General features: G+C 34.1%; 1 protein-coding gene across 1 annotated transcript in view; it reads left to right on the top strand.

Moving 5' to 3' along the window:
- The first annotated feature begins 211 nt into the window (after positions 1-211).
- Positions 212-14229, top strand: part of LOC127541388 (transmembrane protease serine 11B-like protein) — a 32810-nt gene continuing 18792 nt past the window's right edge. The window contains exons 1-3 of the mRNA XM_051966671.1: positions 212-343; positions 1568-1640; positions 11627-11740. Of these exons, the coding sequence (XP_051822631.1) occupies positions 212-343; positions 1568-1640; positions 11627-11740 (319 nt within the window). The remainder of the gene's footprint in view (positions 344-1567; positions 1641-11626; positions 11741-14229) is intronic.

Here is a 14229-nt window from a genome sequence, read left to right as displayed (position 1 = left end):
TTTAATGAAGTCAGTACATATAGGAATAGTATATAGGTGGCTAGAGAGTGGAATTATGTCCTGTGAAATCACAAAGATAGTGAGTGAAAAAATAGAGCAAATTCATAGCACGTCCTTTCTAGCAGCTATAGTACTGTTGAGTTGCTTATAGTTCTCAGTGTAATAGGTGGAAGGGGGAGGGAAGAGCATGCACAGGGTGACAGAATAGAACATGGCCAAGATGAAGATGAGAACACAAGATCCAGGGAGTAAAGAGCTGAGTGATTTGATTCTTCCAAATGTACACATTTTAGAAGTTGAAGCAACATCAATAGCAGCAGAAGCAGGGCAGAAAATGGTGGTGGTAATAAGGACATGGGGTGCAGAGAAGGAACCAATAGATAAGGCAGAAGATTAGAGAGATATAAAGAGGGTACATTGAGGAGTGTTTGACATTCATTTAAAGATGAGTCCTTTAATTTAATTGGAACAGTGTTGTAGACTAGAGACTGCATATGTAAAAGATATGTTTAGTCTAGAATCATTCTCAAACTGTGCTTACTGAGGAAGGGATGGGTATGTTCTTCCTATGGCTGCGCCAAATCCCCAAAAATTTGTTGTAAAGGGAAAGACAGACAGACAGACAGTGAGTTAGACTGAGACAGAGAGGCAGACACACACACAAAGACAGAAAGAGACAAAGAAACACAGAGAGACGAAGACACACACTCAGAGAAACAGAAACAGTGCCAGAGACAGAAAGAGACATGAGACAGTCAGAGAGATATAGACATAGAAACACACAGAGAGAAACAGAGACACTGAAACACAGAAAGACAGAGATTTTCTTTGGTTTTTGAAGGCAGACAAAAGTTGATGGGGCTAGACTTCTTTGTAGGTAGAGAAATGTTATAAGATATCCTTAAAAAAAACTCCTCCTCCTCAGAATATAATAGCACCCGAACTTCCCCCAACAGTGATTCATTCCTTTGGATTATGGTGTTTTTCTAGGTGTTCCTTATTAAAATGCACAGCACCCTGGGGAGAATGTTAATAATTATCAGTACTTAACATTTTCAAGAAGAATGGAAATGCCAGATTATCTAGCAGGGACACATGAGAAATACTTTTTGATTAGGGAACATAGACACAGCCATAATTGGGAATTCTATTCATAAGTGGAATTGTACTTAAGACAAATTCAGTTGAGTTGTTGGAGAAAATAAGAGACCCAGACAGAGATATCTGGTGGCTGATGATTAGATGTGTTATTATTGAACATCCTGTGTGGCATAAATCTCTAAGCTAGGTGAGGTACTTTACATCTGTCCATTTTGAGTACAGAAATAGCACTGTAGCAAGGTGGGCTTGGAAATGGGCACAATAGTGATGTGATCCTCAAAGTATGGCATGTTGGAGGGAGTATATTTCTTCTCTGTGGTGATCCTCAGTACTTCATTGTCTGTTGACACCCCTATCCTTCTTGGGGTCATTTCTAAGAAAGAAAGATATTCTCCAGATGTCCATTTATGAAAGGATGGAAACACAGACTACTCCTCCTTTTTGGTTCTCTGGTCCATATCCTTAGCGAATCCTTACTAATTTCAGCTCTGTGGATATTAAAATGGGACCCAGAACAAAGAAGAAAGCTTTCCCTATAGGTATGGCCAAGGGTCATATGAGGATTCTAGGTGACTGAAGAGACTGATGACTGAAAGAAGAGAGAGGAACATGGAAATTAAGAGAAGGAATACACTCAAGATCCACTGTCTGCTTCACAATTTTGTCTCAGACTGGCTCTTTATGTTGGGATGGGTATTAAGGGACAGGTCAATTCTCTGAGAACCTCCACAACTGTGGATCATAACATCTGAAGGAGTTATAGGGCAGCCGTTGCTGACACAGGTGTTGTGGACTGGGGATGAGATAAATTGGAGGCAGAGGGAAGAGGAGAGAGGCCAGACAATGCAATAGCCTCTCAGTCAGAGAGAGATCAGAGAGCAGCAATTGCCTCTTAGTCTTTTTGTATTATCCTCTCACAAGAGGAGATCCATTTTGGGTTGGATCTCTAGCAGCCACTGTCAGGTGGCTCCTGTATATTCCAACAGCTCTCCCGTGTATTCCAACAGATGGGGAAAATCCGTTAAGAAGCTGTAATTGAGAACATTTTGTTAGGAAGGTCATTCCCTTCTGATGATCTTTGGGATATGGTGCTGCTGGGTTTTTTGGATGTTGTTCTACTCACGTAGTTTCCGAAGTGGATTTTAAATTGACTTATTTTATGAATTTCCAAACAGGTTCCTAGCTATGTGATTCTCAACAAATGAAATCTATTTTACATTTATGACATTAATATACAGAGAGTGTGGTGTGGTAGATAGACTGATGAAGTTAGTCAAGAATTTAATTAAAGAGACATTTATTAAGTTCCTTCTATGTGCAAAATCTGCCTTAGATGCTTTAGACAATAAAGAAAATAGTCTATGATCTTGTATAGTATAATACAGGAAGGATACAGTATTTATATAGATGAAGCAGAATGATACAACGTAAAGAATAAGAGTCAAATAATGAGTTATTATCATATCTGCCAAGATAAAGTCAAAATGGATAAATGATTTAGAAATAAAGTGTTATCATGAGTAAATCAGAGAAACATGAAAAAATGTATCTGTCAAATTTATGACTGAGAAGAGAAGAAATTACAGGAAAAATAGCTAGTTTTGATTAAATAAAGTTAAAATGCTTTCACGTAAGCAATGCTAATATAGTTACAACAACTCTATGAGAGTCAGGGTAATATGTTTATTGATCAGCCATTATAGGATTTATATGAAATATATACAAAATGTAGTGGGTAAGGAGAGAGGAAAACACTAACTACTGGAGGAATTTAAAAAAGCTTCTCCAGGCAGGTAATATAATTTCCAGAATAAGGAAGATTAAGGTTCTTCCATACTTTCCCCTGTTCAGAATATATTATTTTAGTTGTGGGCATCATATTTTAGGAAGGAAATTGATATGTTGGAAAATGTACAGAGAAGGATAATTAGAATAGTGAAGCTCTTTGAACTGATACCATATAAGGGTAGGTTAAAGTAGGGCTTCTTAAACTTTTCCACTTCTAACCCCTTTCTACCCAAGAAATTTTTCTGTGACCCTGGGAATATAGGTATGTAAAATAAGTATATAAATCAAACATTCCTGATAATAAATCATGATTTTGTGCCATGCATTCATTTATGAGACCCCATATGGGGTCACAATTCACAGATTCTTAGGTTAAAAAAGGTGGGGGTGGTTATCCTAGGGAAGAAAAAATTGGGGAAGGGTAAATTTTAACTGTCTTAAAGTGTAGTTTATCATGTAGAAAGAAGGATTTAAATTGTTCTGCTTGATTTCATGGGGTAGAACTAAGAGCAATAGATAGAAATTACCTAAAGGAAAAGTTTAAAGTGAGAGAAAATTTTCTTATCAATTAGAAGTATTCTCAAATGGAATGGACTGCCTTGGAAGACACTGAGTAGGTCCCACCACATAACAAGTCATCACACATGATGAAAGACTGAAATAGTTCATATCATTTTTCTCATGCAAAGATGGGCATCCTAATAATGCATTATTGATGGAGCTATAAATTGATGCAATTTTTTAGAAAAGTAATTTTAATTATGAAAACAAAGTGACTAAAAGACTTAAACAGAGAAAACCTACTAGTAGTTATATACTCCAAGGAGGTATTTATATTTATAGCAGTGTTTTTTGAGGAAACAAAGTGGCTTCCCAATGGATAGAGAATGGCTAAAGAAATTATCATAAGTAAATGAGACTGTGTTGTAAGAAATGACAAACATGAGTAAAGGGAAGCATGGGAAAACTTACATGAATCGATTCAAAAAATGAAGTAAACAGAGCTGAGGAAACAACATAGACAATGACAATAACAATGTAAATTAAAAATAAACAGAAAACAATGGAAAGTGATTCCTGTGAAATGAGCAAGTTTGATCCCCAAAAGCACTATCTTTTGCAGAGGTGCCAGGTAAATTGGCTCAGTTGTGAAACATAGTGTTTTTTTCCCCAAGAAGATTAGATTTACTGAACATATTTTTCTTTTTAAACAATTGTTCCAAGAAATGACTCTTTGGAAGAATGAAAGGAGAAAAATATAGGGTAAAATTTAAGTGAAAATAAACTCTATTAATGAAAATGTCAAAGGAGAGGTAATTAGGCAAATATTTATGGCCAGTTGTCAGAAGTATGGTTGATGAGATTTTTATTCAGGTTTTAGCTAAACTCCATGCTTTTATAGTTCCTCCCAACTTTGTATCTGTGAACATTTTGCTTCCTAATGTCACTCCTACCTCCTAATTTAAGAATAAAGTGAGTTAAAATTTAAAATATATAACAGATAAAGTTATGTGAATGAATTCCCCCAAAAATGGATTTCTGAAGAGATGTGGAGAATAAAATAAGATGGAAATTTTCATACTTACTAATTGGTCACTGAAAGCAGACAAGTGAAGCTAGGGTGTGGAGGTAAGGGCAAAATAAGAGTACCCAGGAAAGAAATTTAAGTGGAGTTGAAGACTTGTGAGATTAAGTTAAAAGGCCCATGGCTAGGAAAATTTAGGTACTCATCCCTAGGAACATGAACAATACTTTGAACTTGAGAGGGAATAAAGGAGTGATGATATTAACAAGCAGAATGATGGTAACAGTAATGGGAGAAAAAGCAATGATAAAATAACATTCAGGAGAAAGGATGAAATCTAGTAAATGAATTACAATTAAATGGAAAAAATATTCTTAGAGAGGAAAAGACATGGGTTTAATAAATATTTCAATTAAAAACAAGCTGAAATCTCCAAGGAACTAAGAACTAGTATAGAGGTGATGTCTAACTCAGTACATGACAACACATCAGACTTCAGCTGCTTAATATCTGGAGGCTCATTTTACTCACTTATAAAATGCGAGGACTAGAAAATATAATCTTTTAAGTCTCATACAGCTTTAATATTCTGCCATTCTAGGGCTCTTTCTCCCCTCAGAAAATACAGCTTCAGTGAAGTTATCTGGATTCATAATGAACCTGGTTCATAAATAATGGAACTGGAAAGATACATTCAAAGACCATCTATTTCAAATCCCTTATTTTACAGTAGAGAAAACTAAAAAGGCCAAGAAGCAGAGATTCAGTCCCATGTCTTCAGCTGCCTTCTTGACATTTCTACTTGCAGATCATCTTGAGTTCAATATGTCCAAACTGATTACTGAGTCCAAAATAGACTCATGCTTTTAATTTGCTTAATTCCATTGAGTGCCATCATTCTCTCAGTCATAAAAAAGCAAAACATAAATATGCCCAACCTTAAGCAACAATAACAATTTATTGCTATTTATTATATGTAATAATCTTATATATTATATATAATTGCTAATTATTAAATTTAGTCTTGTTGATTCTATTCTTATTCCTGTCTCAATTCTGATACCAATATTTTAGCTTAGACTCTTCTCATGTGATTCCTATTATTCTTTGGTTTCCTCTTTGGATTGCTACCCAAGGGGGTCTGCCATTCTAATGTATCATTAAAGTCACGTTCATCTTTTCTCTCTCCTTGCATTTCTCTCCTACTTGCATATTTTCAAAGATTCCCCTTGAAGTATAAAGACAAAATTTATCTTCTTGCCATTGAAGGCTCTGCACAATTTCTGTTCAGTTTGCTCTTCCCCTAGTTCTCCACATGACTTTTCCCTCCACTTCAGTTAAGCCAGTCTTCTTATCCTCACTCTCTCCTCTACCCATACTCCATACATATTCATTCCTACTTCCATTCTTTCTCTTTAGCTTTTCTCCCAATTTTTGTCTCATTCCCTCTCCACCTATCTAAAACCTTACTGTTCTATTGGGGGCCAACTCAAGTCATATCACTCCCCTTGCAGCCTTCTTTGACTTCTTTAGCCTATACAAAATCATTAGAAATCCAAATGTTATTTATAGAATATAATCAGTTTAATATAATTTAAATATAATTTAAAACAGCATATTACATTATGTGTAAATGATGTATTTATTATTTAAATAAATAATATAAAAGCAAAATTACATAAATAATTAGAAATTATTTTTGGTAATAGAAATCTACATTTATATCTCTCTGCCCTATACTTCCCTATCACATTTATTGTTTGCAGAATAGTCCCTGATTTTGTACTTAATCATATATTATTTAGAAATTTCAGGTTTTTAAATATCTTTTCTACTTCTTTCATATCTTTGGCAGTTGTAATAGAGTGCTGGGAATGAAGCAGATATTAGAAAAATATTTGCCAAATTGAGAAAGATTCCTCAATGATGTTCATCGCAGTCCTTTCACACATTTGGGGACCTGCATCATAAGCTTGAGAGATAGGATAACTATTACTGAAGTCACTAGGGGCTAAAAGAAAATGCTCTCAAAGAAAGTTTTGTTTAGATTTTTCCAGGTAAAGAGACAGACAGGAGTGACTGATCAGTGATCATCTAAATGATCGCTGTACAATACAAAATTCATTCTCTGTTAGAGTATAATATATATTAAGATAATATAATATAATAAGAATTCACACTTCAGACAGAATGTTTTGTATTTTTATCATCAGGGACTCACACAGTATTAAACACTTAATAAATGCTTGTATATTGTTTAACTGAATAGCTGGTCCTTATCCTTGTCTCTATCCATTAATTTGCTATTGGAGTATTCTGTCTAAAAAGTGAAATTTATATTTCATTCATTCAAAGATCTGGGATTTTGTCAATGTGCATATTACTCACTGCAAATCATAGATGATCTTTAAGAATTGTTGTGATCAAAACATTTATTATGCTCTGGTCAAGCGGATAATTGCCACTTGATAGGTCTCTCCTAAATTATTTAGGCTGATCTTGGGATAAAAATTAGTTATTGAATTGACAAATATTAAGTGCTTACTATATACAGAGCACAATGCTAAAAGATGAGGACATAAAGAAAAACAAAAATGTTCTTGCATACAAGAAGATAATATTCTAATAGACAAGACTATGTGCTAATAGCTATGTATATGCAAGATAAAAATTGTAAATGGGAAGTAATACAAAAGAGGAAATCTTTGGAAAGGAGAATGCGTGGCAATGGGAAAGGCCTCCTGAATTTAAGTTTAGTGGAATTTGAGTTTAGTCTGGAAATAATCCAGATTAGCTAGGAGATATACTAGCAAGGCCTTCTGAAATTGAGAGTCATCTCTATGCCATAGAAACAGATTAAAGGGGGGGGGGGGAATCAATAGATTTAAATGAAGTTTCTAACCCAATTAAAATGTTCTATAGAGATTGGTGAAGTTCTTAATTTTATACATGAGGAAACTGAGGGCTAGAGAGATTAGTGTTATAGCTAGAAGTAGATTATAGAACTTTCAAATCCCAGTCATTACTAATCTATCTACCACATAATGACTAAACAATCATAGATATAGAACTGGAAAGGACAGTAGGTCTCAGCTAACTAAGCCCTTCATTTTTGATGATTAGGGAATTGCGGACTAGAGAACTATTGTATGTGTGACATACAATAAGCATTCCATTAGAATTCAGGTCCTATGACTTTATAGTCCATGTTTTTGTTTCTTTTTTTTTTTCCTCTTGTACCATGATCATTGTACCTTTTTAAAAAATCTTTTGAAGATCAGCATAGAGCAGTGCTGGAATCTTAGACTCTCCTTCTCTGATTCTGCTAAATGTATTTAATCATATTTCTAAATGCCTATGGAAATCTGTCCCATTGTTTAAAAGGACCTCTAGTGAAAGGACCCCACCCACTGCACCATTTTATGCAGCTCTGGGATGTAGAAAATTAAGGACCACAGGGTTGTAAGATACAAAACACCAGTGTTTACTATTGCCACTACTACTAGCAGTGTGACAGTGAGCATGTCATTCAATCTCACAGGCCCAAAATATTTCTCCTTTGTAACATGAGAATTTTGGATTAGAAAAACTTGAAGGTAACCTCCAAACAGGGGCTAGATGAACATTCATTTGGTATGTTATAATAGGGATTTCTTTCAGAAATGAATTAAACTAGATGGTCTCCGAAGTCAACTTCTGTGATCTTGCTATTCTGCTGCATTCCTTTCTATAATTTGCATATCTCCCTTTTCATCTCAAAACTTGTATATATTCACAACTAAAAGACTTAATAGTCTCCTGAGGTGGGGGAGAAACAATGAGCTTATTCATTCAATGTTTGTTTATTCTTAAAGTTAATTATTTCTTTGCCATTTGCCTTGATCAGAAGATTGCATTACCATATTAAAATATTTGATGACTTTGTTGTCTTCTTGAGAAATGTAAACTATGAAATTCAAAAATGCTAATGAAATAAAGATGGCTTCCATTTTCATTCCAGAAAAGCTGTCCAATGTATAACTTTACTTGAATCCACAATTAACCTTAGATATATCTATATCTATATCTATATATGTGTTCTATATCTATATGTGTGTGTGTGTGTGTGTGTGTGTGTGTATAAGTTTTGCTCCTATAAAGATGGTATTCCCAAAGTCTTAATGCTATTTTAGATGTAAAAGATTAAAAGTGCACTGAAACGTTTGACACATTATGTGTTGTATGTCTCTGTACATATACACATGGAAAGATACATGGGTACATGTATTACAATGAAAATATGATACAGTATTCTTTATCACTGTGGGTTTAATTCTCTTTCTGGTGTGAGGAATTCAGGGTTATTTAAAGCTATTTCAAGACTTATGCTGTTTATTTCCAGAAGGGAATAATTGAGCAGAAGTCATAGGGAAATAAGAAAGACTTAATAAGTACAGATTTAAAACCTTTTAACATAGGTTGTATCCAGTTCAATCCACTCCAACAACTATTGATTAATCACTCTCTATGTGCCAGACACTGTTAGAGAGACAAAACCAAAATGGTCTGTGCCTTTAAAGAGTTTATGATGACAACTTGTCAAGATTTTTATTAGCAATTGATTTTATAACTCATGTACTAAAAAGCATAAGTTACAATGCTTCTAAATCATAAAAGAAATGCTAAATTTCTATACGGGATTAAATTGGACTACATTTTTTGGGGGTAATAATGTTGCTTCCAGGAGCTAAAACAGGTATCTGAAAGTAAAAGCAGAATGTTCACCTCCACATAGAAAGAAATTCATTAGTGTGATTATACAAGGCAATTTTTTTCTTCATCTTCAATCCTGAGAGAGTCTGGATTGAGGAGGGAGGAGACAATATTTGGGTTGGAATTCAGTAATTATTCATTACATATTTGATGCTGATTACAGTGACAAAGTCAGGTTATCAGGAATCAAGGGCTGTAAAGAAAAGACAGTAACAACCTTTGTGGTCCAAAAAAAGCCTGAATAGCATTTCTTTCCCTGACTGGTTTATACTGATTTTGATTCTTCTTAATTACATTAAACAAAATTAGACAACACACAAATAAAAAGGCAAGTGACATTACCTTGTGGCTGAAAGAAGAAATATATTTTAATTTACTATACTTCTGTATGGAAATCTGTCAGCTTCCTTTTCACTATGTATCAAACTTATCTACTTGTATTATAAAGAAATATAGTATGCGGATATGATGTTAGGGCTTGTTAGAACAGGAAGTCCAGGAAAAGGATTAAGTTTTCTTCTTCTTTTTTTTTTAAATAAGCATGTCTTAAACTATATGACCTATTTAATATTTTTAAGTTACAAAAAGTTTCAAGGAGTTAATAGATATTCAGAGATATTTTCAAAAAGATTTAGTCTAGATCACCCCTTTCATTCATCAATCTCCTTCTACTACATCCACTTTCTCTTCCTTACACTCCACAAATTAATCTTCCTCTGAAATTTATTGCAAAATACTGGGTGGGGGGAAAAGAGTCAGAATGCCTCTCCCAGGCACATCCTTGTGCTGGCAGCACATAGAGTTAAATAAAAAGAATCTTGTCACTTTTACCTTGGCTGAGCTCCATTCACTCAATAATTATGTTAATCCTGACAGCGTTTAGTTTTTGAACAATGAATTTTTGAAAAATCTGACTTTAATAACAGATGTGGGTTTCTGCTTGAGCAACTCCCCTTTCCAGGTGCTAATGTAGTTGTATTTTCTTGCATATGAAAACAAGACCAAGCAAAACAATGAAAAACAGAATATAAGGAACAGTTCTCATTGATATCATTTAAATGTTTCAGGTGAGATTTTCTTCCCTGTTACTGTTGTTCAGTTGTTTTTAAGTCATGTCAAGCTCTCTGTGATCCTATTTGGGGTCTTCTTGGCAAAGATACTGGAAGGGTCTGCTATTTCCTTCTCCAATTGACCTGAGGCAAACAAGTTGAGTGATGTGCTCAGGGTCCCAGAGCTAGGAAGTATTTGAGGTTGGACTTGAACTTAAGGACATGAATCTCCCTGAATCCAGGCCTGGCATTCTATTTAGCATATGATCTAGCTACTCATTATTGTTTTTTCCCCTATATATTTTTATAGAGCAGTTAAGTGGTACAATGGTAGACTGACAGATTTTGAGTTGCAAAACTCTTTTTTTGTGAGGAGAATCAATCAGAGGAATGATTTTCTTCAACTTGACCTTGTATGTGGGTGAGGGGGAGGACTATCTGATTCCATGTTTGATTATATCACCAAGGCATTATTTGAATGGAAAAATGGATAGCCTCTCTCTTTCTATTATCATTTTGAAAAGCTATTTTCATATAATGAAAAAAGCTATTTATTATATAGAATGCAAAACTCAATTTTAATCCTCATCATAAATACAACAGTAATATATATTTATATTGTGCTTTAGGATTTCCATGCTGTCTTTCTCATATCTATATAAGTTCTATATATTATCATCACCACTTTATACATGGAAAAACTAAGTGTTAGAGATATAGAGCTAATATATGGTAGAGTTAGGACTCAAATTCAGATTGACGTAAAGAACAGTGATCTTTTCACTTTGCTACTGATATTTTCAGGTACGTGCATAAAATTTTCAGTGTGAACAGTTACACTTCAGAAATTGACAAATGTTAGAAATCAAAGCTTGACCTTAATAATATAGATTAGTCTTAAAATTTGTTGTGCATGCTTTTTTTCCTTGTGCCACTTGTTAAATATTTATTAGCAGCAGACTCTTGGTCTTCATGCTTCAGGTTATGGAATAAGCAGTTGTAATGATGTTAGAATTCCACTGCTTTGACTGTGTGTTACTTACCACTAAGTGTTTGACTTACCAGCTAGGTGAACTGAACCTGGACAAGCCATTTAATCCTCTGGGTGCTTCAGTTTTCTCAACTGCAAAAGCAAAATAATAATAACCCCTATCTTCCAGGGCTGTTGTGAAGATCAAGTGTGGTTATATTTATAAATGCATTCAGCACAGGGCCTGGCATACAGAAGACATTTGCTAAATGCTTATTCATTTGTCCTTTCCTCTCCTTTGGGGAACGTATCGTGTACTTTCTCAAAGACTTCACTGATGCTAAAATTTTAAATCTTCTGGGCTGAAGAAAACAGAAGTAAGGTTGGACTGGAATTACTATTATTTTCTAATATATTTCCTCTTTTTCCTTTCCAGACCAGTTGCAGCTTTCCGAAGAGCATCTCTGCCATTATGGATGATTGCCCTTATTGTGTTTGGAGTGGTGGCAGTCTTGGGAGTTACAATCGGTCTCCTTGTTCATTTTCTAGCAGTTGGTCAGTGTTAACAAAATTATTATTTTTCCTTTGCCACAAACTTTCCCTTCAAAACTAAAACTAAATGTGAAAGTGATTTATATAAGATTACAGATGCAATAAATAGCTGAGCTATGAATTGAACCCAACTCCCTTGGTGGAATTCTTTATATTTGACTGGTCTTTGGTTGTTATAATGGCTTAGTAGATGAGTAGGTAGTTTAAAAGTTGCACAATTTAAAAGAGAGATACAATTCAGTAGGAGCATATTTTGTAATTATAGACTTTATATTTATTATTGTTGTTGTTATTCAGTTGTTTTTCAGTTGTATCCAATTCTTTGTGACTCCAATTGGGGTTTTCTTGGGAAAGAAACTGGAGTAGTTTGCCATTTCCTTCTCCATGTCATTTTACAGATGAGTAACTGAGGCAAACAGAATTAAGTGACTAGGATAGGGTGAGACACCTAGAAAGTGTCTGAGACCAGATTTGAATTCAAGAAGATGAATTTTCCTAACTCTGTACTGACATTCTATCTACTGTACCACTTCGCTACCGATATTTATTATTATGTCATGCTAATTATAGATATGCAAATAATATTATTATTTAGCAAACAAAAATAGGAAGTCAAAATGTTTGGTATGTTATGCAACATGTAGAATGCAAATTAAACAATGGAATTTGCCAAAAACAAATGTCAATACTAGATAGCCTGTGGTAGGACTGGGGAAGTAGTCTTTCACTATACTTTTAAGTTAATACATCAGTCTCACTATTTAACACAAAATAGAATGGCAATTATTCATATAAAAGTAGAGCTAGGAAGAAGAACCAGGAAAACAATACATTAAAAAAACTTATAGTATTTATTTTTCTCTGGGAGGTAGTTGAAGATACATAGTCATTTGGAGTATGTTTGCAGGTATACCTTCCTCACATAAACTCTAAGAATGAGAGATTTAGACTTCCAAGACCAGCTAGTCTATCTCATAACTGACCAAGAGTCATCTCTATTACATACTGAAGACATTGCCATCTGGTCTTTGAAGACATACAGCTAATAGGAAGATGCTAATGACAGAAACATCTTACTCCATTTTTGCACAGCTTGAACCATTAGGAAGTTTCCCCTTACATCATACATAAATCTGCTTCTTTGGAATTTCCCTCATTTGTGTCTGCCAGGGCCAAACAATATAAATCCATATATGTTACCGCCTTTCAAATGCTTAAGAAATCTATCATGTTTCTCCCTAGAACTCCTTTTCTTCAGGCTTATCATTCTCTTCTCCTTCAACTTATATGGCATCATCATATAATACTCCTTCAACCCCTCAGGCTCCTTCATCCAGTTTATTCTTTGTCTCTGTATGCTCTCTTTATATTATCAATATCTTTTCTAAAAAATGTCTCCTAGGTCACACAATACTTCACACAATACACACAGGTGACACAATACAGAAGTAATCTGACTGAGATCAGTACAACAGAACTAGCAACTCATTAATCTTGGACAATATTTGTTTCTTAATATAGGATAAGAATATATTAACTTTTTTTGGCTTCCATGTCATACTGTTGACTCATATTGAACAGTAAACTAAAATAGATGAACCGATATCTACCTATATCTCCACATTTGGATTTGAACCTGATATTCTGAATCCAAGTTTAAGGACTTAACTTTATCCGTATTCAATTTAATTTTTATATATAATGTTTTTATAGAAATGTTATAGTCTAACATTTCTGTCAATACCTTTTTATATCATGATCGTTATCTGAATTGATGCCTTCCCCCTTGCATCTTCTGCTATCAGATTCTTTATTCAAGTCAATAATAAAAATATCTAATGCCAAAAATTCATGGACTATTCCACCTGAGCTCTCTATCCATGCTGAAAACAAATCATTAATGACTATTCTTTGAGTCCAGAAATTCAACCACTTTTTAATCTACCTAAGAATACCACCTTCTATCATCTGACTATCTCTCCATCTTTTCTACAAACATGAGAAGCTGTTTTGCTAAAATCTAGGCAAATTTTCTTTATATTTTCTTGTATTAACAGGGAAGTCTACTAACATAGTTGAAAAATGTAAATAAGACTCATCTGGCATTGTCTGATATTGATGAAGTCATATTGACTCTCTTTGATCATCATTTCATTTTCTTTTTCTTGAATTTTAATTGTTGTGAATATATTTTGTTCTTATACCACTTATTTCTGAATATATCTGATGCCCTTGCCTAATCAATGAATCAATCCTTATAATACAGAATTTTTCTAAAAAAGAAAAATGTCTTTCATCAGAATTAATCAGCACATCATCTGACATCATCTGACAGCAATTTAATCTGACAGTATATGCAGTGCTCCACACTCATAGTCTCTCCTCTGCAAAGAAAGAAAGGAGTTCAGTATCTTCTTTCTTCTTTGTGATTAATCTTGGTCATTATATAACATTCAGTTTCATTTTTTTCTTCTTCTATCTGAGTTGTTGTG

Source organism: Antechinus flavipes, chromosome 6 (genome assembly GCF_016432865.1).
Source record: "Antechinus flavipes isolate AdamAnt ecotype Samford, QLD, Australia chromosome 6, AdamAnt_v2, whole genome shotgun sequence".
Classification (NCBI taxonomy): Eukaryota; Metazoa; Chordata; class Mammalia; order Dasyuromorphia; family Dasyuridae; genus Antechinus; species Antechinus flavipes.
Note: the sequence above shows the minus strand (reverse complement) of the source record. Positions and strands in the feature narration are given on the sequence as shown.